The following is a 26245-nucleotide window of genomic DNA, read 5'->3' on the forward strand; positions in this document are numbered from 1 at the left end:
CTGTTGCCACCCCTGTGGCCGTGTCCTTTGCAGAGTTTCGGATGATTCATCCTCGGGAGGGAGGTTAGCCACCAGATTTATTGTCTGTCTGAATAGGCTGTGTGCAGCACGACCAAAATAAAAGGGAAAAAAGAGAGCTGTCTCAGCAAAATCTGCTGAATCAGAATTAACAAGACAATCTTGTAACTAATGATCAGAAATTGAAATGTACTCAGGAGTTGCGGCGTTTAAGTGAATAGCAGGGCTGTGGGGCGATGATGAGGATAATGGGACTTGGAACGGCTCATATCCTGCAGTGGCAACTGAGGGGAGCCTGTTCACAAGCTAATCCAGGTGGGAGGCTGGTCTCCTAACAACCTGGGGTACCCCCCCACCTCCGACAGGATTGCCTTCTCCCTTCACCCCAGCCCTCTACTCCTCTCATCAAAGGGGCCTCATCTTTCTCAAGCACATCTTGGTTTACAATCTATAGCCCACTAGACTCTCATGACAGCCTCATGGGACAGCTTAGTCTGACATCTCTCCATTTTACAGAGATGAACACTGAGGTGCAGAGAGGCTATGCCAGTAAGTGGCAGGGCCTGACCTAGGATTCAGGTTTTCGAATTATTGGAATTCCTGTACAAAGGCATCCTGGTAAACAAATGAATAATCTCCTCTAGTTTAACTTTTTGGTAAAGTTAGATTTTCATGGATTGTGTACTTACAGGGCCACGCGTGCGGGCAACTATTGGTGTCTGAAGTGCAAAAGTGGGGCTGTTTTCTATATTTCAAACGTTAGAAATTGCTTTCGTTAGAACAAAAGTCAAATATTTTCTTGCTTGACTAACTCTAAAAGCACTTAACAAGTTTTACAAAGTAATTCAGATCTGGGGCTGCATTGAACCATGAATGCTTTTAGTCTCTGAGTAAATGTCTCAGAAAGCTATGGGAATGAAAAAGAAGCGTGCAGAGGGGAACAGGCTTGCAGCCTGGCCGTGCCACCCCACCTGCAGACAACTCTCATGGCCGCCGAATTACCAAGATCACGGTTGGCCACACTTCACCTACCACAATAATGGACGCCCGTGGGGGAGGAACCTGGTGATCTACATGCTGGTGGGGAGACACAGTGCGATTTGATTTGAGTTTCATTTGCAGATGTCTCCCTGGGAAGAAAGAGAGGAGGCTGCTGCTCCCAGAGGGGAGAGCTGCTTTCTTTAATTACAGGGAAGCAGCAGGAGCAAACCGCAAGGAGAAAAGAAAGCAGTCAGCAGACTGGCCTGCCAGTCTTCCTCTTAGCATTTAGTATTCTTGAGGTCTTGAGAGAACAGTTCTCCTCTGTGCCTCGTTTTCCACATCTCTAAAATGGGGATAACCAAGCTTCCCTTGAGGGTTGTTGAAAGTCTCAAATGATATATATATAGTATTTATATACACACACGTATGCAGTGCTTATCCTAGAGTAGGGATTCAATGATAATATATATGAATATTAGTAGGAGGCATTTGGTAAGTATTTCCTAGACTTCACTTCACCCTCCTCTATGAATACGCAAAAATACTCTTCCACTAAAAGTCCAGCTGAAATCCCATTTCAGTGCGACACCTCCCTGAGATGCCAGCCCGAGGTCATCACTTCCTTCTCAGTGTTCTTTGTCTGCATCGCTCACTAGACCAAACGTCATAACACCCAGTAGCATCCTTTCTAGTTATGGGACTCACAGCACAGGCAGATCCGGATGGGTCAGGGCAGAATGAGGCAAGATATCAGACTTGGGTGTGTGTGTGGCGGGGGGCGTGGTGGGTGGCAGGTGATGGGGCAGGGAGGACATGAGTTCTGGCAAGGGCAAGTAAGCCCTCCTGAGTCCAGGAGGCCAGTGTGAGGACAGAGAGGAGGACCACAGCTGAGTGAAGATGCAAAGTTTAAGGTCCGGCGTTTAGGCCCTGTCCAACCAGGGCAGTGGGTGGGCAGAGGCTGGAGTGGGCAGGTAGTCTGACCCAGGGACATGTGGTCCAGGACATCAGAGCTCCAAATTCAGGCATTAGGCATGAAAGGCAAGGGTGTGGCAGACCCCTGTCAACTAGGAGGTGACCAGAATCACTTAGGTGATTTTCTCGAAATACAGATTCCCAGGCTCTAAAGCCAGTGAGATTCTGATAGAGTAAATCAGACGCACTGTCGGAAGAGACGATGGGCTTTCCTGCTCTGTGACTGAACGAGCTTACCTAGTGATGACTAAAGAAGGCCTTCTCACAGCTGTGACCGTGAAACTCAAAGACTTAAAGAAGGTTTACCAAGAGGCTCCTGCTTCAAGGCACATGAACCAGATGCTCAGAAAATGAGTGTGATGAGCTTACAAACACTCTGTGAAGAAAAGTTTTAAAAAAGAAGGGTCCCAAGAAACCAGGATCAAATGACACAAAGAGAAATAGGAAAGCAGTCATTTTCTGAAAGAAGCTCCATGAGGAAACATCACCACCTGGACCCCAGGTGGGGTAGGATGTAGGATGTCCTACATCAGATGTCACCCTTCAAACAGACCCATAAAGAATGACAGCGTCTGCACGAGAGAGCACAGTAGGAATCAGGGAGTATTTGAATCACATATCCTGTTGATTGGATCAATTTGTAGGTAATTTCCTCTACAAGAGAAGAGGAGTCTCAGGCTCTAAGCTAAGGCCCACCCACTCAGAGGCCGGGGATGAGGGCAGGACCACCATGAGGATGATGGGGTCAAGTGCATTGGTTAACCAGATGTATTTATTTCTTCTCCCTCGTAAAAACATGCTTGGTGAAGCGTGGCGGCCTCAGCTCTCTTCCCTTGCTTTATTTCCAGAAAGCCAGGCCTGGCATAAATCTCCCAGGTAGGAAACCAAGAGTTTTCTGGAGAAACTAGAAGAGCCAAGAGCAAACACCTACTGATTTTGACAGCTGGGCACTCCCACCCCAACGATGAAAAGGCCAAATCATGCTCGATCACCCTATGGCTCATCTTACCAGGTGGCATGCCCTGGCCAGACACACAGAACTTCCAGCTGTTTTAGTCTATCATTCTTTTTTTTTCTCATTCCTTTTTAAAACAATTTTATTTACTTATTTTTGGCTGCACTGGGTCTTCATTGCTGTGTGCGGGCTTTCTCTAGTTGCAGTGAGCGGGGGCTACTCTTCGTTGCTGTGCGTGGGCTTATTGTTATGGTGGCTTATCTTGTTGCAGAGCACAGGCTCTAGGTGTGCGGGCTTCAGTAGTTGCGGCGTGTGGGCTCAGTAGTTGTGGCTCACAGGCTCTAGAGTGCAGGCTCAGTAGTTGTGGTGCACGGGCTTCGTCGCTCTGTGGCATGTGGGATCCTCCCAGACCAGGGCTCGAACCCGTGTCCCCTGCATTGGCAGGCAGATTCTTAACCACTGCGCCACCAGGGAATTCCCCACCTTAGGATTTCTTATACAACCAGAGTAGAAAACAAATGTGGAGTAGAATAAAGACATGTTCGCAATTCAAAAATTTTGCTTGTACAAATTCAAGTTCAAAAAATACAATGTGCTCATTCTTAGGAATGCACTCTAAGATGTTGTTCACCAAAAAAAAAAAAAAAAAGTAAACCAAGAAATAAGAAGATATCTGATCCAGGAAAGAGGGGAACCAAAATTAGAGACTGGAAGAAAAAGTTCCCAGCATGTCTGCTATGCAGCAAGCACTGAAAACAACCAATAACGCTGGGACATAGGGACATTTGAAAACAGAGCCTCTTGTGTGAGGACTCAAGGAAAACAAAATAAAACACAACAAAAAAGGAAATGAGGATTTGTTTGAAATTATGGAAGGTATTATTATGACATAGAAAAATTTGGAGAGAAGTGTGAAAGATTCACAGAAAACCAGGTAAATTTAAAAAAAGGAAGCAATTATTAATTCTAGGAAAAAGATTATACGAGAAAAGAGGTTTGGTTGTATTTCACCATTTGACTCAGAGTATCAGTGCTGATTATTGATTTTTGCCAAAAATTATTTTATAAATATGTCACAGGGATAAAAGGAGAGGAATGTGGCCTATGGTATGAAAAAAGGAAATCCTTATCTACCATGGCCCAAAGTGAAGAGATAATGTCTAAAGTTGATATTTCAAGAAACAGCAGTATGATTTTAAAGGACAGATGTAAAGGCTAGGGGGAAGCCCTGGAAATGTGAGGGGTGTTCTCTCTGGGGAGGGGGAGCATGTGTGGAATGGGGGATTTCTGTATGTAAATATTACTTCAAACAAGTATTACTTTTACAAAAATAATTAACAAATACAAATTTGAGTTTTAAAAAATGACATAGACAGCTACCACAGCCTTTTAGTGGGCTGGATCTTTTTTCAACCAAACTAGTCATCAAACCTCAGCTTTTCTCACCGTGAACAAAAAAGACAATTTTTAAAATGTGTTTACATTTTGAACTCCTTAGTTACACTATATACAGTATCAGTTTCGTGTTTTTCTTGATTAGATTTTTAAAGTTAGACTTTCTTGAAAGAAAAGGAAAGAGGACAGGAGCCTGGGATCTGGAGCTGAAAGAAGTGGGTTCCAGCCCTGCCTGTCCCCCGCGCCCTCTTACTTGCTGTGTGTCCTCGGAGAAGTTACTGCACTGCTCTGAAACACAGCTTCCTACTCTGCAGATAAGGCAAACACTACCCTCCTCACAGGGCAGTTACGGGTGGGGCAAGGGCACTTCATTTCACTGTAGCCTCAGTAGACCCTGACGGCTTACACAGAGTAGGCGTTGCTAAGTATCGATCTGATTTGAGTAAATTCAGAGTGATTTCTAAAGGCACTTAAAAATAGAAGCAGATGGCTGCTATGATTGGGGACAGGTCTGCCAAGAAGCTGGAGCTGGACTAGAAATGCTCTTTCAAACTTCTGTCTGTGCTCACTATTCTAGATTTTTCTTTCACTTCATTCTACCATAGGAATACAGAATCCAAGGCAATGCAGGCGTGCTGTTACAATTAGAGAGATTGGGTGGAGCAGAGGCAGAGGTAATCGAGCCTGTTTTCCCCGGAATGACTTTGTTTCATACTGGAGAATTCACGTTGGGCCGTGCTGGATACCCAGCAGATGCTTCCGCATGGGAGCTTCTGGTTCTAGAATCTGAACCATGGAACACGACTGCTGGTACCCGCCTTGTCTTCCTCCAGGTTCCCCTCCCCAGGTACCACTTCACCCCAGGTTGGCTGTTACCCTGAAGCTGACTGAGTCTGGACGTCCCAAACCCAACTGCGGCAGGGGAGGGCGGTCAGCGGTCACCCCTCTGGGCCCTTGTTCTACTGCCCTGCCATCCTTGGAAGGGCCGGTCCTGCTCAGGACGGCTGAGTAGCCCCCGAGGACAACGGGAGCTCCCTAAGGCAGTTCTGAATATTGCAAAGTCCCTGCTAAGTTTGTGCTGTCAGTCCCCAGGGCCGCAGAGCAGAGGCACCTGGCTATCCATCAGCAGAGGTCAGGTTTGAGAGGTTTTCATCACTTTTATGACCCAACAGAAAGAACTCTTGGCAGTTAGAATGAACTATGGCCTGTCTGTGCTGCTTAAGTTGCAAGGGCCTGTTCTGGACAGAAATATGTCTATGACCCTGGCCTGGCTGGTTGGATGTGCGAGCAAAGCAGGGAGCAGTTCACGTGGAAAATCTGGTTCGGTCCATGCAGGGTGGTTCAGTTCAACATGCACCCTCTGAGGGCCAGACGCTACCAAATGCAGGTGGGTCCCCTCCTGTGAGGTGCGTCCAAACAAATGAGGGTGGGCGGACAGACACATGAACAGAGGAGGTACAGGTCACAGAGTAAGTGCTCCGTTAGCTGTGCAGAGGGTGCTGTTCCCACAGAAGGACCCGGAGACAGAGCCTCCCATGGGGACACAGGTTACCACGGGGATACAGAGGGGACAGCCAGCCTCCGCATCCTTCTGGCCCAGAAAGGGGTTCCTAGGAGATGGCTCAGCCTTCCTCCAACCTCTCGATGAATCGTCGCAAGTGCATAAAGAAAATGCCACCCTTACATTATCGCCAGGGTTGAGCCAGGGGCTCTAAGACAGTGTGGAGACGCAAACTTGGGTTCCCGCGTCTGGAATCCCGCCTTCTCTTCCTCTAGTCCCATCAGCCTTACCACTCAGCCATCCCATCCTCTGCGAAGCCTGCCCATCCCTCCTCTGTGCCCCTTGCATTCAAGTGACCTCTTACAGCTGTGGTCACGCTGAGCACCCCTCACCCCCTCTGCTCTTCACCCCCCACCCCACAGCCCCCACTCTCTCTAAAATAGAACCCGGTTCTCTCCTCCGCTCGTTTTCCTTGAGGGCACGGTCAGTGGCCAGCTCCTGGCATAGTGCCTGTCATATGACAGGTGCCCAGTAAATATTTATTGCGTAGTGATTGCCATATGCATTTGGGGGCTGAATCCCCATGCTCGTGGGGCAGCACGGTCACCAAGGAGAGGCAGACGGCTCTGCCACATATCAGCTGGGTAACCTTGACGGGTTATTTCATTTCTCTGAGACTCAAGTTCCTCATCTGTAAAACCCGAAGGATAAGCTACCTCATGGGATGCTGTCAGCATTCCACAAAACAGTGACTGCAGAGCCCATAAGCACACAGTTGGCACATAACCATAGCTCCCGAAATGCTAATTCCCTTCACCCTTCCTACCTCATGCAGGACGACTGATGGCTGGATGAATGGAGGCTCAACACGGCTCACCCTTGTTAAAGATGTAGAACTACTTCATTTGAGGACACGAGTATCTGTTATTCTGTCCTCCGAGTGAGAAGCAGCAGAGCCTAGTGGTTAGGAAGCCAGCGCTCTGGAGTGGACTTCTTGAACTTGAATCTCACTTCTACAACTTATTAAGCTTCCTGGCTCTCAAGCTACTCACTTGTAAGATGGAGATAGTAATAGCTGTTATTATATTATATCGCTACTATTTTCAAGAGGATTGACCAAGTTAAATTCTTTAAAGCTCTTAGAACAATGCCAAGCACAGAGGAAGCACTGTGTAAGCAGTTGCTATGCTACCAGTCTTCTTCTGTGTGTCAGAAATGGATTATAATTAAATAATTAAGCCTGGTTATCAGATACTCAGTTAAATGTAGGCCCACGAAGGCACTTGCTCGGCCGGCAGCGCAGAATCCGTCTGACGTTAAGGCCCTTATCTTGCTTTGCTTCATCTCCTCTTCCTCCCCTCCCACGTCCGCCTCCAGGATCTCCCATAACTGGTCTGTTTTCCCCTCTGACTGATGGTGACATAGCGTGGCACTCATACTGCTTCTGGGGTCTCCATCAGGTCCCTCTTCACGGAATCTCACCTCCAAACCACCTTACTCTCTGCCGTCCCATCCGTCTTCCTCCTCTTCCGCCCCAGCCAGCGTTATTCCCTTGCTCCAACACCTTCAGTAGCTCAGAAGTACTTACCCAATTAAGTTCAGCATCTTCTGCCTGGCATTCGAGGCCCCCTCTCTTGCCTTGCCTGACACCCCCCTGCCCTCCGCTCTCTTCTATGTCTTCTACACCTGCAGCTAGCTGAGCTGCTCCACATTCTCTGAAAAAGGTCCATCCTTTCCTGCTTCTGTGCCTTTGTTCAGGCTGTTCTTATCCCCTAGCATGTGTCTCTGTGTCCACCTTTTTGAAGTCTCAGGTATGTTTCAAGTTCATCTCACATGGGGTCTTCTCTTCCTTTGGACCTCACAGTTCTTTACTGGAATCTCTTTTCTGGTGCAACATTCTGTCTGCACTTCTTTGGGCCCTTAACGTCCTATTCGTCTGCTCAGGACCAAGTGTCCTGTAAAGCCGGTTTGGTGAGATAGATCAGACTCTACTCCTGGAGCAGGGGACCCCACCGGAAGGCAGGCGGAAGCCTGGGGCACTGAGCGCCGGCACCCGAGCCGGACCCGGTGTCCAACAGCATCTGGGGGTAACACCAAAACTGAAAACTCACGCAGGGGCCAGGCTGATGAGGGAACAGAGGCAGAGTTCAGGTGTGAGAGCTGAACTCTTAGGTTAGACTGAAGAGCCAAACAGAGGGTCGGAAGCAGAGCTGGAGACGTCTCCTGGCTGTTGGGGTGCGGTGTGACCACCGTGCGAGTGTGGAGGGGGTTCTGGGGGTGCGGGGCCGGGCTGGACTTCTCTGCCAGGCCTTACTCGCATGCCTGTCCTCTGTCCTTGTCTATGACACCACTGGCGCTGTGCACGACGTGGCCTCCCACGGGGCTCTGCACGGATCATGGCACACACAGGGCCTAGCACACAGGTGACAGAGCCGTCAGTGTGAACCCACGAGCAATGAACACACAGGCTGAGGCAGCACCAGGAAAGGCAAATGGTGAATTGCAGGCAACAAAGGGCCAAGGCCAGCGAGGGGCACTGCCATTCCCTCACTGCCCTCACTGTAGCTCTTTTCTTCCTCCCCTCCTGGCCCATCACCAATTCAGAATCAAAGAGCAGGGCTGCCGGGGGTTCTCCTGGCAACCCCACAGAGTCTCAGGCGCCAGCCTGACCTCTAAGTGACTGCTGAGGATTGAGGATCGAGGCTCAGCCCTCCCCACTCCCAGGCCCTGCCCTCTGCTCTGGAAACTGATGTGTAATTCTCACAATAAACCTATAACAATAACCAACATTTTTAGACATAATACGTGCCTGGCACTGTGCTGAGAACATCACATGAGTCATTTCATTTAATCTCACAATAAACATATGAGATAGGTACAATTATTAGCCCCATTTAGAGAGGAGAAAATTGAGTTCAGAGAAGTTAAGTAATTTGCCCCTAGTCACACAGCTAGGAACTGGAAGAGCCAGGATCTAAGTCCATGGGACCAGCTGCTGTGCTTTAGAGGAGCGTGTTGGCCAAAGAAAAAGGGGAGACCAGGTTCAAGGGAAGGCTTTTTTCTTTATGTCAGGGTAGGAGAAACCGGGACCCTGTTCAGTTAATGGGGAGGGGGTAGCAGAGGGGGACGCATCACTGCAGGAGCAAGAAGGGAGGAAGATGAAGGCGCAGGTGAGTGGTCAAGAATGAGGAGGGGGAGGGGAAAGAAGGGGAGGGGAAAGAGGAGGGAGCTCGTTCCTCATGGCCCCAAACCCCTCCACTAACCGAGGAGAAAGTTATTTTCAGTATGAGGCAAGGCAGGAATTTGGGCCTGGGTGGAATGGAGTTCAGTCTCCTGGCTGTGGGGAGAGGCCTGGGGCATCGCCTCAAGCTCTGGACAGGTCTGCAGAATGGAATAAAAGGCCCAGCTGAGCTGGCTGCGCCCCCTGATCTTACACCTCAGTGCTGTAAATGAGAACAGCTTTGGAAAGAGCTTTGTCTCTCTGTTGACTCCTTTTAGCCCCTGGCTTTCAGCTCATATGGAGGAAGGGACCTATTCTTTCCTCCAACCTGGGGATGAATGAAGGCCCCCTGGTGAAGCCACTGTGTCTTCTGGAGGGAACGGAGGTGCAGTGCACACTAACACCCCAAGACCTTGCCCGGCCATCACCAATGGCAGCCCTTTGCCCCAGCGCTGTGGCCAGCCCAGGGAGGGCTGAGCTCTTGGAAGCTGGAATTTCTCAGAAGGCCATCCAGTGAGCCTTTTGCAGGGGTGCTCAGGGCTCCTTGCCGTGCTGGGCGGTGAGTTATTGCAGCCTGTTAGCTTCAGCAGCAGGTGGAGGCATCCTGGGCTGCGCTCCTTCCTGCGAGCGAAGCCAGGTAGTATCTACTGGCTCCAGTGAATAAGGTAACCAGCCCTTTCATGGCACAGAGGATGCATCTCTCACCCAAGGTTTTTTTTTTCCCCTCCTTTCTTTCTTCATTATGTTTGTAATTTTGTTTTATTATTTCCCATTGGAAAGCTGTGAAATGAAAATGATGCAATCTACTGCTGTGAAATAATGTCGTGCTCGAGTCCTTTTCCAATAAGCCCTGAGGTCTGCTCTGTGACGGCTTCATTAAATTAGTCGGCTCCATGGCAAATGGAAAAGCGCTGGGAGCTTTGGATTTTGCTAATCCGAATTGGGCTGCCTGAGACCTTAGACCCCCAGGGAGCTCGAGAGGTTGGCTCTGCATGCTGGGGTGAAGAGGCTCCCGCCTACCGTGGGTGATGCGCCAGAGGCCACCACGTGTGCACGGCTGCCAGACCTCTCATGCAACCCTTCGCTGTGCTCCTCTGCGTGCCAGATGCTGCCCCAGGTGCTGTCACGTGCCAAGGGACCCGACAGGTCAGGGCACTGTCTCCCCAGGAGCACAGTGTGTGGGGCTGGGGAACGGAGGAGGCGTAACTGCGCTGCAGGTAAAGTATGATGGAGCACAGGTAGAAGGTGAGCCTCTCCTTGAAGGCTGGCCAGGACTCAGATCACCAGATGCCGGCGAATATGCCTGAGATACTTGCAGGGGAGATGTGAGTGCTTCCCACTTACCCTCCCATCTCCATCCCCCGGAGTTTATGAGAACAGACTCTCTCTTGCCAGGCTCTATTGTAGTATTAAAGATTTCCATTACTGATAGTTCTTTCTAGTTAGTGCTTTCAGTATTAATCTCCGTCATTATGAGATAAAATATGCATGATCCCTAAATCTTTGTGTATTATAACGAGGTTTCATTGTTATAAATTCGTCTTCTCGGTCCTCCATTTCTGCCTTTGCTATCTTTTTAAAACTCTAATGTCTGGTGGCTATAGCCAGGAGGTAATTAGGAAGTAGTACTGAAGAATCATGGGCTTATTCTCTCACTCACTCACAGAAATTTATTGAGGGTCTACGCTAAGACATGGTCCCAGAGCCAGTGGGAAAGACAGTGGTGACAGCTAATTATAGCACTAAGGAATTTTGGTCTGAGCTGACACAGGAAAGCCCCCTTCCACAAACACCTATAAATATTGGATAAAATTCAATAAAACAATTTGAAATCACAGCTGCATTTGAAAGGAAGGAAAGAGAAATTCCAGATTCCAAAAATGAGTGGGAATTCAAAGCCAGCATGGTGAATGAGAGCTGAAAGGGAGTGGAAGCCAGATATCTGTGCAATCAGGATTGGGGTTTCAACACCCCAGTGGAGGCAGATATGAAGACCACAGCTTCATGAGTGGCTGGGGCCAGAAATGGGACCCTACACTTAAGTGGGTGCTCAGAAGGGCTAAACAAACCCCACCTACCAGCTGGCATGGCAGCAGGACAACAATCTGGGTAGAGGAAAGATAATCTGCAAAGGATCAAAATCCAAGAGGGTGCCAAGCACAGATGTGGGGTCCAAATTCACTGAACTTTCACAGTGTGGAAACTACAATTGGAAAAATCAGTGTACACACTGGTTTGAACTCAATGGAACCCAACAGAGGCAAACTTGAACCTTCCCTGAGGCATGCTTCCACAGCCCAGAGGCAATAACTCCTGCTGAAGATGAGCTCACACAGAGAAATTACACAGTACATAAGAAAAGAAACTGCCGAGAGAGTGAGTCTCAGCGTCAATGTGGCACCCAGCGTGGCCACCTACGCTGACTCCAGAACTACTGAAAAACTCCCGTTTCTGCCCATCCACTCAACACCGTCATCCCTCCCACTCTAATCCAGTCACTGGAGAGTGCCTGAAGCCCGTCTCTCTTCTTTCCAGTTCATAAATGTATACAACGCATGTACAAATTCCCTTTCGTTTAATTCACACACCACACCATTTAGAGACCTAGGAGCCCACATCGCTCAGGTCTGTTCGCACTAGCCAGAGGCAACCACTGGTGAGGCGTTTCTGCCACACCTGGCCACCTTCTCGCCCGGCAGTGTGATGAGACTGCTCCAGAGTGGTGACTCCCCAAGCTGGGTTTGGGGTCTCTATCTTGCTAGCCCATAAGATATGAAGAGAGTCGGTCCTTTTCTGCTTTCATATGCTGATGGCATTGACAAACTTTCACTTTCACTTTCACCCACAATACTGCTGGCCTACACAGTGAGGCGTTCCAGGTTCCTGAACTCTGGCATTCAAACTGAACGATCAGAGTTGACCAAGGACTCTAATTCAGCACCCACTAAAAGATCTTACTGCCCGGCAAAGCTTGGCCACCCTTGCTCCGCTGCATAATTGCAGGACACAGGAATCTCAGACTGGGGCAGGCTGCCGTCCCACCCAGGTATCATCAGCTTTGCCTTGAATCGGTGGAGCTTTGGAACTGCTGCTATTCTTGCTTTTAAATCACAAATTACTCTTGCTTTGGCTCCATCACCATCCACTTACTGAAGAGAGGGTATTTGGATAACCCTACACAGTTATAGGGATCCGTATTGGCTTTTTTTTTTTTTTTTTTTTTTTTTTTTTGCGGTACACAGGCCTCTCACTGTTGCGGCCTCTCCCGTTGCGGAGCACAGGCTCCGGACGCGCAGGCTCAGCGGCCATGGCTCACAGGTCCAGCCGCTCTGCGGCATCTTCCCGGACCGGGGCACGAACCCGCATCCCCTGCATCGGCAGGCGGACTCTCAACCACTGCGCCACCAGGGAAGCCCTGGCATCAGTTTTTAAGTTCTGCTTTCCACTAAGGAGGTCGTAAGATACATACCCTGCAGCTCACATGTGAACCTTTGGTGTCTCCATTAGCAAACTACCCCCCCACGTCCTTCACGGAGTCTTTGTTACCGTCCCAGCTTCTTTCACTAGTAAGAGGAAGGTCAGTGGGATCCCCGAGCCTTAGCTTTTCTGCCACATCTAAGCAGCTGAGATTAAAAAATAAAATGTTTGTCCCTCTGGGGCAGAGGCCTCCGTTCCTGTTTCCCCATTTCCATGGGTATTCAACAGAGACCTATGGCCACCTACACTCTGTGACTTTACAGGGGGAGTAAAAGGAGCAATGTCCCTTCCTCTTGGACAAAGAGTCGTGTTTCCAATCACACCTGGAGGAAAATATTCACTGAGAGCTTGATGTGCCTGACTCAGCGCTGGGGCTAAAGTAAGTCACGAGCCAGCTTTCCTGCCACCGGGGAACTCCCAGACAGGCACAGCTACAGAGGGAGACAAGGACACAGATGGGGACAATACCAGCTCCTTTAGTTATTTCAGTGCAGAATCTGTTTCCCCTATTTAGGGGAGAGGGCGCTGGTGAAACTGTGCTTTCTTCTCTGCAAAACTGGTTTAAACCCGGTGGCCCTGTAGCAGCCAACAGAACATCTTCTTCTATAGGTGTCTTTATCACATGGCCTCCTCGCCTTTCCACAGTGGGGCGTAGCCAGCCCCACAGAGCAGTCAAATCGTAACTAAAGAAGGCAACAGGAGGACTGCATAAACAAATCCAGCCGAGGACATGCCGGATCTGCACACAGCCCTTCACTCTCCACGTCTGCAGTAGTCCACAGTCATGGAGTTTTAATGATGAGCTTGAACAACGGGCATCACGGAAGGCTTTCTGGATGAAGGGGAGACAGACACCCGTTCAGGGTATAAGATGGGAGATGGATTCCAAAGTGGATCCAAATGGCCCCCACCTCCTGGTACCAGCTCTCCTGTGTAATCCTCTCCCCTTGAGTGTGGCTGGGCCTAGCGGCTCACTTCTCTCAAATAAAATGTGGCAAAAGCGATGGGCAGTAACTGGTGAGACGAGGTTGGAAAGGACTGTGACTTCCGTCTTGCTGGTACTCTTGCCTTCCTGGCTTGCTTGGCTGGTGGCTGGGTTAGAGAGGCCGACGTGGCAAGGAACTGAGGGCAGCTTCTGGCCAAGAGCGAAGAGCCACGTCCTACCCACAACCACGGCCACACCTTGACTGCAACCTTTCAAGTCACCCTGAAGCAGGGGACCCGGGGAGGCTACGCCCCATAGAAACTGTGCAGCCAGAGATGTGTGTTGCTTTAAGCTGCTAAGTTTTGGGGTCATTTGTTTCTCGGCGATAGATAGCTAAAACCATTACTAATCAGCACGTGGTGAACTTACCTTGGCCGAGAATGTACAGGCAATTCCGGGAACTTTTAAACAACATGGGTCGGTTCTTTTCTTAAAGCCTAGTTACTAAGAATGTACAACCACCATACCCAATTCCCAGAACACACTGGGGATTTGTTAGAGGAAGAAACTCCCACACCGATGGCCACAGACTATAAAGCCATCAGGGCCCACAGAGACGCCTAGAGCAGTGATTCCAACCAGGGAGGAGCCTGGACCCTGCCCTGGACCTACTGCAGTGGGATCCCCACAGGTAGACCCTAGGGCTGCTGAATTGTTGCAGTTTCCCCAGGTGAGACAGTGTATCCCTAGGTAGGAAACACTGCTGTCCTTCGCCTCCCCCACTTGATGTAACAGGAGATGAAGGGCCAGAGAAGGTACGTGTCCTCTCCAGGTGGCACTGCCTGCCAGCGGCAGCTCAGGATCAGAGGGCAGGTTTCCCATCTCTCCGTCCTCTTTTTCCACCCCCAACAAGGCCCCACCACCTGCCCACCCCGACTCAAAGGAGAACTCAGCCTAGCTCTGAGCTAACCCAAGTGGAAACAAAGGAGGAGAGACACAGACAGAACTTCCACGGTTCCTTTATTTGTTTTGAAAAGCACCTCCGCCCTTCGTCTCTCAGTCGAGTCCTGGCCTAGTGACGACGAAGGCTGCTCTCTCTGGCCTCTTTCGTTAAGACAGGGAACCACATCAACACTTCCCATCGGATCTCTGCCTCCAGGTACCGTGCAGGGGCAGACCCAGCCAGGACTGGAACTTAACGGCCTTGAGAACACGGGGATCTGTCTCTGAGTTGCTCTTGGCTTGCAGTCTCTTCCTGCATCCTCCCTGACAGCCGTTCCTGTCCTGGGGGGGGCTCTGCCTTCGCCTCCCCATTCAGGGCTTCTGCAGTAGTTCGGGGCTGCCTGCAGCCTGGTTTCCAGTGCGATTCTCATCCGGGGAAGCACCACCCCACGGCCCCCGCCGGTTCCGACACGGATCTTCAAGAGCTCACCAGGTCCCAGTGCTGGCTCATAAGTGAGGACTCACACGGATTGACAACGATCTCCCTGCCGTTCTCAGTGCCATCGCCAAACATGTCTGTGTCTAGGCAGAGGTGGGATGCCACATGCTCGATGCGGGAACCAGTCTTGGTCCATTGCTGGGAAGATGGAGAGGGGAGAGGATGAACCAGAATTCTCTGGCTAAGGTCCTGGGTCCTAGCAATAGTATTGGGAGTTCCAGCGTAATCAGAAATGTTGACATCACATGGCTAGGGTCATCCAGAGACTTGACTTCATGGTCTCATGGAGGAAGAAAACTGCAACTAATTGCCTTGCCAGGTATTGTTGTTGGTTTTCTTTTTTTTTTTATCGGATTAGAAAAAGTAAAAGCGAAATCAATATGTTTGCTAGGAAAACTCATTAGAAGGCAATAACTTTCCAAGCCATAGGCCAGAAAATGTAAAGCGAGTTAGTCACAGGAGCAGCTAAAGAAATGATCCACGCTCGGTATCTGCACCGTCATGAAGAAGTGGGTGAGAATGAGGAGGGGGGGATGGCGAGGCAGCAGCGGGGAGGGGCTCCTGGGCAGCACCTGAAGCCGAACCTCTGCTCCTCCAAAGTGCTTCAGCACACGAGGGGCCCAAGTAGAGAGGGGGTCTCGTGCTGCTGCTTCCCAGACTTCATCTCACTGGACAAGGAGGGAGGGGATGGACACGTGTTGGGGAGCTACCACTGACCAGGTATCACAGATCTCAGTGAATTGCTCTAAACAGCTACCCTGTGTGGTGGGCATCATCAACCTCATTTCATAGAGGAGGAAACTGAAGCTCAGAGAGGTCCAGTAACCTGCCAAGGGTCACACAGCCAGTGAGCCGTGAAAATGGATATTTGAATCTCGGTCTCTCTAACACCAGGACCCAGTTGGCAGGAAACTGAGTGGAGCCAACACTGTGCCGCCAGAGAAACTAGGCACAAGGTACATCCAGAGTGCTATGAACTTTGCTGGACGTCCTGCCAGAGGCCAAGGCCCCCGAAGGCAGAGGTTCGAGTCTTGTTCATCCTTGTGGCCCCGCAGGCTCTGTCCCAGTATGCTCCTGCTCTGGGATCCTGGGTGGGCGTCGGAGCAAGACAGGGCAGTACAAGATACACACGCAAGCTGAGGTATAGCGCGGTCAATAGGCTTTCACACGGCAGCGCATCGCTGCTGTGGGCACCACGGATGGTATCAGAGGCCCCTCCCTCCCTCTCCTAACCAGAGGACCTCTTCCTTATCAACCCTTCCTCCTCTGAAGCTTCTCTCTTTTCCTGCACACGAGACTTAGACCTACACCGGCGGCCACGTCCCAGGGCAGACGCGCTGAGCACTTACCTGTCTGTCATCTCCATTCTTGCAAAGGACAAGAACCACCGGGGCGCCAGGGAACAAGGTGATGACTGACAGGCACAGCTCCTCCTGGAGGATCTGCTGGGTGTATGTGAAGGCCCAGATCTGGAGGGGAAGAGGCCAGAAAGGGTCACCTCAGGATGCTTGGAAGCCACCCCTGTTGGGATACTACTGTGCCTACGTGTGACAATTAGCGCAGCTTGGTACGAAGCACTGGGCGGGGCGGGGGGGCGGTCCTAGCGGGAATCGACTATCAACAGGTGACCTGGGAAAATGCTACTCAAGAGCCAGAGGTTCTTGGGTCACACCCTCGGTGAAGTCCCCGCCCCTCTCCCAAGAAGGGGACTGGCCTGGGGCATGCAGGCTGCCTCTGAGAGGCAAGGACCAATTCTGGGCTTTGGGCAGGAGACTGAAGGACACCCCGGCCGAACTGCATGGTCTCCAGTTTCTCCGTTTGGATCGGTGTCTGTTCCCCACACTTGACATTTCACATAGCTACCCGGCAGGTCACACCCCCCATCCTCCCAGCTGTCTTTAGAATGTCCCTTCTTTGAAAAGGAGTCCAAATTGGCGCCCTGAGAACGTGAGAGTTGTGACAAGAGGCAGATGGAGGGGCTAAGGGAATGAGGAGGGGGTGGGAGAGGAGAAGGAAGGAAAGAAGGAAGTTGTGAGAAATAAAATCATTCCAAGAGGGCGCATGCACGCCAGCACTCCAGGAGAACAGAGCACTTGGCCCTGGACCTCCTGCATGGGGAGCAGCTAAGGAATTGGATGGACATGCAGAGTTCTGACGGAGGCGAAGGGAACGGGGCATTCGGTGAGGTTCATTACGAGGAAGGAGGAACGTTTCCTTCAAGCGCCAGAGACCAGAGAGCAACCAACTGCTGAAGCAGCCCGGGCCACCGCCCAGCTCTTCGTTCAGGGGCGGAAATGCTGGCATAATAGTTGTCAAACGTGAACCTTCAAGAGGTTTTTCCTAGGTTGTAAAACAGGGATAACATCTGTCCTTTGTCTTATCATGGGGCAACGAAGACTTGTGAATCGGATGCCCCGAGGGGAGCTGCAGAGAGGACCCCTTTAAGGGCTGTACCTCTCCTCTTCCACGACACCCTTACCGTCCAGTGGACCTTCTGTCCCTGCACCAGGCCACTTGGTGTCGAGAGACGACCTAGACCAGAAAGTACTCCCTGGGGAGTGGATGGAAATAGAGACAAACAAAGACTGGCTGTGAGTTGAGAATTCCTGAAGCCTGGGGATGGGTACACGGGGGTTCTTCATACTCTTCCACTGAGTTCGATTTCTGTATCTATTCAGTTTTTCTTTTTTTTAAATAATAAAACGTTAGGAAATGTACTCTCTGGCCTTGTGAACATAACCATGCTACGCAAACCATTTGCCTTCCTCCAGGGTAAGCTGCAAGGGAAAGACGCCTGTATACATGGAGGTAACGTCGGAACCATGACAAGATGGCTAATAGAGGCTCACATTTCTTGAGCACCTACTATGTGCCAGGCACTGTTCTGGGAGCTTTACACATGTTAACTTAATCACAAGACTCCAATTAGGTAGGTGTTGTCATTATTTCCCTTTTACAGATGAGGAAGGTAAGGCTCAGAGAGGTTATCCTAAGTCAGGTACACAAAGTGGCCCCAACACCCACTCTCCCCAACAGCTCTGCTCGAGCTACTGCTGCTGCTGGGATCATGGCTCGTCCCGGGCCCTTTGATTCAGTTTAATCTCGGGAGACCCCTCCTCCAGGTCGTAAATATTAAAACAATAGATCAGCTCCTCCTTGACAGGAGATAGCTGGCAGGAGCTTCCTCCTCTCGGCCACTTCCCAGTGGCAGCCCCTGTGAGAAGGGAAACCAAGGTCACACCCCGTGTCGGGGGCCGGGGAGGGGGCAGACCAGAGAGTAGGCCCCTCCCCTGACACTGATGGGAACCGGGCAAGAGTATGAACGGAGGCCCACCTGCCGCGGACGCCACACCAGGCCAGGGGACACGCGTGGCGCTGGCTTCCAGCCTGAGCTGCCCCCCTTTACTTCCCACCCCACCTCTGTCCCCCACTGTGAACTCCCAGCCTGCATCTCCCTGCTTGGTCACTCCCCTCTCAAGGGTCCCCCTAGGGCCTGGGTGTGTGGACCTGGGACACAGTCCATCCTCTGGAACGGACCCAGGGGAGAGAGATCCACACAAGTCCCGAAATCAGGCTCGGGTCATTAGGGCGGATTCTGGGGTCCTACACATTTGGGGAGTGTAATGTAGAAGGCGGACACAGGTCCTAGGCGTGAGCCCTGAGAATTCCTTGGCCTGTGGTGCGGGGGGAGAGCAGGGCCCAGGTACAAGGGCAGGGCTGCCAGGGGGCCATTTGCCCAGGCCCACCGTACCACTGGCCTCAATGTTAGACTTCTGCATTGCCTGGAAATGAGGATAAACACACAGTCACCGACATGGAAAGAAGATGAGGCTCATCGCTCCGTCCCACTACCTGACCACACAGCTTGCAGTGAACCGTGAATTAGCATCTTAAAAATAAACCCTGTGATTATCTTACGACCACTACAATACACTAGCTTTGTGTTTTTTATGTTAAAAGCATTAATTGATTAAATATAAAAACTTAAAATATACCACAATTTCTGGTAGCCCATTTAGGCACTTTTTTTTTTTTTTTTTGTGATACGTGGGCCTCTCACTATTGTGGCCTCTCCTGTTGTGGAGCACAGGCTCCGGACGCGCAGGCTCAGCGGCCATGGCTCACGGGCCCAGCCGCTCCGCGGCACGTGGGATCTTCCCGGACCGGGGCACGAACCCGCGTCCCCTGCATCGGCAGGCGGACTCTCAACCACTGCGCCACCAGGGCAGCCCTGGGCACTTCTTTTTGAATATCCTTAGGGGTTTCAAAAATCAGAAGTGCTGAGGATGGTGTGGGGTAGGGTGGGGAGTGGTGGTCCTTTTAACTCTGAGACACCCCATCCACAAATGCCTTCCAGGAAGGAATGTATATGGTACCCTGGGGGCTCTGAGGAAACCACCTCGAGACGCCCGGGGGAGAACGTGCACAGGCACAGACAGGTATTGAAGCCCTCATGCTATGTGGACTTTGCATTAGCCGGTGCTTTACTGGCATCGAAATAATTCAGCCTCGCAATTCCCCAGAGGGACGCAGCTCTGTGGCCACACATATGCAAGAGAAGAGAGTTAAGGGGGAAGCAGAACATGGGAGCAGGTGGGGAAGGAAGCAAGGAGAGGTTTTCCGATTCCTATTCTGCGGCCTGTCAGGCTTTGCAGAATGGTCGGTGATGAATGGGTTTATTAAATGAATCTCAGAGTCAGAAATGAATTCAAGAAGGCGGCAATGGTTGCTCAGGCTGGCCTGGTCTCGATCGGTGAGCACTGACGGCTCCATTTCAGGGACTGGCAAAGTCACAGCCTTCAACCCAATGCACACAGACAAGGCCATATCCATGGAAGCTAACCCAGAGGCCATCCTGGAGGTGGTGTGGGATGCCTCGCCCCTCTGGGACGGGCTGGTAAGGGGTTGAGGAGGAGGCAGTCCATTCCTGGCCCTCCAGCCTCTTTGCTGCTGCCCTGGAAGAGGGGAACTGATGCTGGGGAGGGGATGGTCCAGGCCGGACAGCCTGAAGGCCTTCTGTGCTCGGAGGAAGTCTCTGGAGCTGCCAGTGTGGGTGGGAGACAGGAGTGACCCGTCACTGGGGGAGGAGACTTCTCGCTAGTAAATGCTCACCTTGCCACGGCAGCTAGCCTGGGGCTTACTGTCCTGCATTGGCTGGAGAAGCAGAGAGGAAAGATTTTCTTCAGAGGAGATACCTGAAGGAGTAAAGTTCTGAAGGGAGCAGGCATGAAGCTAAGCTGGGGCCCAAGCCCAGGGGCTGATCTTAGAATGGTCCAGAGCCACCGCCAGTAGGCAAGGGCACTGCTTTCCAGCTGGGGTGCTTTTGCCCCTAGCCACCTACCCAGGGGACAGCTGGCAGTGTCTGGAGGCATTTTTTGACTATTATGACTAGGTCGGGGCTGTTACTGACACCTAGTGGGTGTGGTCAGGGATGTTGCTAAACATTCTACAATGCACAGACAGTCCCTGCAACAAAGAATTACCTGGTACTAATGCCAACTGTGCTGAGGTTGAGAAACCCTAGCCTAGCCTTTTTTTTTTTTTAGTTTTTGTTGGATATAGTTGCTTTACAATGTTGTGTTAGTTTCTGCTGTACAGCAAAGTGAATCAGCTATCTGTAAACACATATCCCCTCTTTTTTGGGTTTGCTTCCCATTTAGGTCACCACAGAGCACTGAGCAATAAATTCTCATTACCTAGCCTAGTCTTAAGAGCTTGGTATCTGGAGGCGGCAGGGCCGTGTCTGAACCCTGCTCTGTCGCTACTAGCATATGACCTGGGTAGCCTTGGTCCCTCCTCTAAGCCTGCTGTGAAACCCCCATCTGTGAAGTGGGGGTTATTGTGAAGCTGAAACAAGCAGATGTTCGTGGAGCACTCAGCCCACTGCCCAGCCCCTGGAGGAGAGTCTCCGTGAACCATCTTTTTCCAACACATGGGAAGGAGTGGTTGGATGAGGACAGAGAAACATTGCCATGTGGACAGACGTTAGGGGGCTGTGTTTTCCTTAAGGCAGAAGCATACATCATTTTCTGCTGGTGGTGAGTTCCCTGTTCAAAAATTCTCCCGTGTGGGGAAGAGTAAACAACGGAGAAGAAACAGTGGATGGGAGGCAGCCCTGCCGGCTGTGCTGTGGTTAGACGGCCAAAGTAACTCGGTGTCGAGGGACGCTTCTGTTCTTGATTGTTCACCTTCCGTTGTCTACGTGACCCTCACAGCCACCCTGGGAAGTAGGTACGATTGGATGGAAGGCGGACTGAGGTCAGTGGTTGCTCTGGGCAATGTCAGGGGCAGACCCTGGGGCTGACTGTGAATGCGGGACCTCCCTGGTGAGGCAGGATCTGAGCCAAGCGCGTCCAGGGCCACGGGCTGGCCTCAAACCTCGTAGGCCACACTGGGCATTGCCCTCGTCCATCGAACACACCCTGAAGCCTGCTTCAGACAAGATGCTGGGAATGAACGAGTGGGTCCAAGCGAACCTTTAGTTCAGCCGACCTCTTGATGCGCCTGCATGGCTGCGGGATCCCCCAGATGCACTGACTGGCCATGCGGGGGACCTTCATCACCTGCAGGGACAGAGCTCAGCCGTGCCCTGGTGGGGGCCCTCTGACCAGGGGCGGCTCTGAGACACGCTCCTCTCCTTCAACTGGGACTAGACTCACTTTGGGGATCTTTGTTTCCAGTCCATCGTGTCCTTTCCTCCCAAGTTGTAAGAATACACCCAGTACATATTGTGTTAGGCCAGGCTGTTGGACTCTGGAGTGACTGCCGGGGCTAAGACCCTGGCTCGCTTGTTTTTTAACCCCATAAACTTGGGTGAGTTACTTAACTCTGCGCCTCAGTCCCCTCAGCTCTGAAATGCAGATTGCAGCAGCCCCGTACTCGGAGGGTCCAGTATGGTGCTGAACAGGGAGCAAGTGCTCAGTTACCCTCCGCCCGTTGGCTGTGATAGTGGAGGATGCCAACAGGAGGAGAGACGGCCCTGGAGATCCTCCTTTGGAAAACTGCCTTTGCTTCGCCTCCCAGGACAGATGCTGGAGAGGCAGTCGTGATGGGGCCATTCCCAAGGGTGTGCTGAGAAAGCCGGGGAGGAAGGGTGGTATCAGGCAGGGAAGGTGACCGCTGGCAACCTGTCCCGCTGGCAGACTCACCGAGAGGTGCCAGTGTGAGTCCGGGTTTGGGGGAAGAGCTTTGATCTTCATCTCACCCACCCAGGCTACCTAGTGGCCTGCACGCATCCTTCACAAGCCAGTAGCCTGAACTGCTGGGGATCCAGGTGGGAGGACACACTAAAAAGTTTTTCATTTATGTTTTTTCCCTTTCTTTAAATGCGGATACAGTGAGATTGGTGCATCTGTCTTCTTTCTATCTTTCACAAGTATTTTTCTAGGGAATCCAATAAAATTGAGAGGAAACTTACTACCCAGAAGGCTTCTGCGGCTTCACACATTTACACACTGATGATGTATTTCCCTTTCTACCCAAGGCATCAGGTTGCTGCCATCTTGAATACACACTCAGGTTAGATATTTTGTTCCTAAGGTTGACAAACCAGCCAAAGAAAGGGAAGGGAAGGAGGGTGAGGGGTGGATGGGGCTGCGGTGGAGCAGGGTCGTGAGCCAGCATTGGGGCCATAGGACAGCCATGGTTGGACGGTCTCCTTTCAACAATGAGGACAGCCACGTGCACGGGGACACGCCACCTGGAGAGTCAGTGGCCAGCTGGAAGCAGAGCTCAGGGCCCCCGAGCCCCATCCTCTGCTGCCCTTTCACCCCACGTGTTGAAGACGCCGGAATCCACCACCCAAATAACCTGAGCCTGATTTCGGGACTTGTGTGGATCTCTCTCCCCTGGGTCCGTTCCAGAGGATGGACTGTGTCCCAGGTCCACATACCCAGGCCCTAGGGGGACCCTTTAGAGAGGAGTGACCAAGCAGGGAGATGCAGGCTGGGAGTTCACAGTGGGGGACAGAGGTGGGGTGGGAAGTAAAGGGGGGCAGCCCAGGCTGGAAGCCAGCGCCACGCGTGTCCCCTGGCCTGGTGTGGCGTCCGCGGCGGGTGGGCCTCCGTTCATACTCTTGCCCGGTTCCCATCAGTGTCAGGGGAGGGGCCTACTCTCTGGTCTGCCCCCTCCCCGGCCCCCGGCACGGGGTGTGACCTTGGTTTCCCTTCTCACAGGGGCTGCCACTGGGAAGTGGCCGAGAGGAGGAAGCTCCTGCCAGCTATTTCCTGTCAAGGAGGAGCTGATCTATCGTTTTAATATTTACGACCTGGAGGAGGGGTCTCCCGAGATTAAACTGAATCAAAGGGCCCGGAACGAGCCATGACCCCAGCGGCAGCAGTAGCTCGAGCAGAGCTGTGGAGCCAGGTTTCCAAACCCTGCCTTACTTCCAAATCCTCACTTACTAGTGTATGACCTTGGAGAATTCTCTCCAGGTCTCACGTTCATTATCTCCAAAACGAGGATAGTAGTAACACCTACTTAATCGGCTTGATGCGGCCTCTCAGAGACAGAGAGGTAGGGGCAGGAGAGAAGGTGAACGAGTCACAGGAAGGGGTCTGAGGGGCAGATGCAACTTCTCTGGACAGGCCACGAGGCAGGACAAGCTGAGAGACGCAAGAGGGGAGAAGAGGCAAAGGAGGGTTATCACCTTAGCAGGAGGCGCTGGGAAGGAGGACGACGGGACGGGTAGTTTACGTAGGAAAGAGCAGCAGACACCGAAAGCACGAGAAACGTAGTGTAAGTCAGTCCTGCAAGGGTATATACTCCACGCACACACGTGCACACGCCCAGAAACACATGCACATGCCCACACGCCCACACACTTGGGGGACGAGTCTAGCTGAAATTGCTATGCCGATTTCTATCAGAGGGTTCAACACCTTCAGAATACTTGGACAGGCAGCCCAGGCCTGCTGTTGGCCGCGCGTCCCGCTAGGAGAGGGCTGTGTCTGACCCGGTGTAATCCCACTCGGCACCCCAGCATGCAGCCTGGTGCCCAGGGCACCGTGCACACTCGGCGGGTGTCATCTGTTGAAGGGAACTGAACATCGTCCTGTCATCTGTTGAAGGGACCTGAACATCGTCCTGTCTCCTGTGTTCTTCCCATATCCTGAATTTGCACTGCTGCCACACACACCCAACTGTTCTCTCCAGAGCACAGAGGAGTGACAGCTTGGCACGATTTTCTACAAAAGAACTCTTCGCTCACCTGAACCCTGTTACTCTGCTAAACCTTAGTTTCCCACAGCGACAGCTTTCTCCTCTCCCCTTTCGCACTCCGCTGGGACGTCAGCCAGAACAGGTACCACTCTCCTCTAGTCAAATAAAGGCCTGGCAGCTTCTCCCTGGGCCAGGCTATTGGGTGGCCCCTCCCTGAGCCCCAGAGATCCCATGGCTCCCCCCGCCACCTTCCTTATGCAGCCAAAGACATTACGTACCAGAAAAACCCCTACTTTGCTGGAAACAGATGCGGCAAACTTCTGTCTCAGGGAAAGGGGGATGATAACGTTTTGGCTGTTTGCGATGCCCATGAGCAGGGCCCACACGTGGATTCAGAAGACAGGGACGTGCGTTACCTACTCACACATTCTACAAAACGCCACTGACAAGTGGTATCATTCTCAGCCAGGCTGCCACACCTAGAGTGAAACCAACACCTCTGTCTCCTTCCCCTTTTCCTGTCTGACTCAGGCAGCCCGCTTCCGTGTCTTGCTGGAGCGGAGATTATTTTTGGAAAAGATCTCAGCAGGCTGGAGGCTGGTGGTGCGACGCCTCAAATGCCAGGCTGAGAGTGTGGGTTTCTGTGGCGGACAATGGGGAGCCATCGAAGGCTGCATGGAGATGGGGGACAATGGTTTGGTGAGCACATGTTACTGGAGGCTGTGGCCAGCATCTAACACAGTGGTTCCCAAGCAGGGTGGTTCTGTCCCCCAGGGGCATTTGGTAAAGCCTGGAGACAGCTTTGACTGACAATGACAGGTATGTATGGGGTGCTCCTGGCACCTGGTGGGCAGAGACCAGGGATGCTGCTAGACGGCCTACAGTACACAGGATGGGCCCTACCACAGAGTGACCCAGCCCCAAACGTCAAGAGTGCCGAGGCTGAGGGCCGCTGACCTGGCATGAAGAAGCGAATGTTGGGGCCATGAGCAGCTATTCTGAGGGGAGAAGGGACGGGATTTGCAGGAATGGGGGATGTGGGAGAAAGAGAAGCCATGGAAGATGGACAGGAGAGAATTAGTGGCGTGATGAGGTGGCCGGGGAGCCTGACAGGCACTAGGAGCCATCTGTTGGCTTGAGTTTCCGAGGCGTTTGCTGTGGTTGTGGACTCACTAGATCACCCTGTGTTTGAGAGGGAGAGTCCGGCAGGGATGTCTGAGTGTAAACCCGCCATCCTGGAGCCACCTCCTGGGCTCTCACAGCCTCCTACCCCTGAGGATAAACGTCAATCTCCTCAGATGGGAAAAGGGGCCATGACGCGCCTCTTCCCTCCTCTCCAGTCTTACCTTTGCTGCTCCCTCACCATTCTACCCCTCTGACCACAATCTCCCTGCAGCCTTTCAAAGGCATCCTGGCTCCCAGCCCCGGCCCTTGGTACATGCTGGATTTGCCCACCTGCCCTTTCCTCCCTTCGTGACCTGGCCTATTTCTACTCATCTCTCAGGATACAGCTCATTTTCAGGTCCTCTGGGAAGACTTCCCCAATCCTTGTATAGAATTTGGATATCATCTCTCTGCACTTCTATAGCACCAAGGACCAAACTCTCACCAGGACAGAGATTATATCAAAATGGCTGCTGACTTGCTTCTTTTTGCATTAGATCCCTCGAGGGGCCATGGTGGCCTGCAACCTAGCCCTTCACCTATGCATCTCCACAGTCAACAGAGGACACAGATGTTTGTAGAGTGAATGAATGAATAAATGAATGAATTCATGGATGGATGAAGATACAGAATTTGTGAATCAAGAAAACAGAGGAGGAGAGGGGGAAGATGGCGGAATACTAAGACGCGGAGATCACCTTTCTCCCCACAGATAACATCAGAAATACATCTACATGTGGAACAACTCCTACAGAACACCTACTGAATGCTGGCAGAAGACCTCAGACCTCCCAAAAGGCAAGAAAGTCCCCAAGTACCTGGGTAAGGCAAAAGAAAACAGAATAAACAGAGACAAAAGAATAGGGACAGAACCTGCACCAGTGGGAGGGAGCCGTGAAGGAGGAAAGGTTTCCACACACTAGAAGCCCCTTTGCGGGCGGAGACTGCGGGTGGCGGAGTGGGGGAACTTCGGGGCCGCGGAGGAGAGCACAGCAACAGGGGTGCAGAGGACAAAGCGGAGAGACTCCCGCACAGAG

The 26245-nt window shown here is 51.8% G+C and overlaps 1 protein-coding gene across 2 annotated transcripts in view; it reads right to left on the bottom strand.

Annotated features, from left to right (window-relative positions):
* Positions 1-14864: 14864 nt before the first annotated feature.
* Positions 14865-26245, bottom strand: part of GALNT14 (polypeptide N-acetylgalactosaminyltransferase 14) — a gene marked incomplete at both ends in the record, with an annotated part of 222972 nt that continues 211591 nt past the window's right edge. For both annotated transcript variants that reach the window (XM_082672353.1, XM_082672354.1), the window contains 2 exons: positions 14865-15023; positions 16235-16354. In XM_082672353.1, coding sequence (XP_082528479.1) covers positions 14865-15023; positions 16235-16354 — 279 coding nt within the window. The remainder of the gene's footprint in view (positions 15024-16234; positions 16355-26245) is intronic.

Source organism: Grampus griseus (assembly GCF_964374135.1).
Source record: "Grampus griseus genome assembly, chromosome: 15".
NCBI classification, from domain to species: domain Eukaryota; kingdom Metazoa; phylum Chordata; class Mammalia; order Artiodactyla; family Delphinidae; genus Grampus; species Grampus griseus.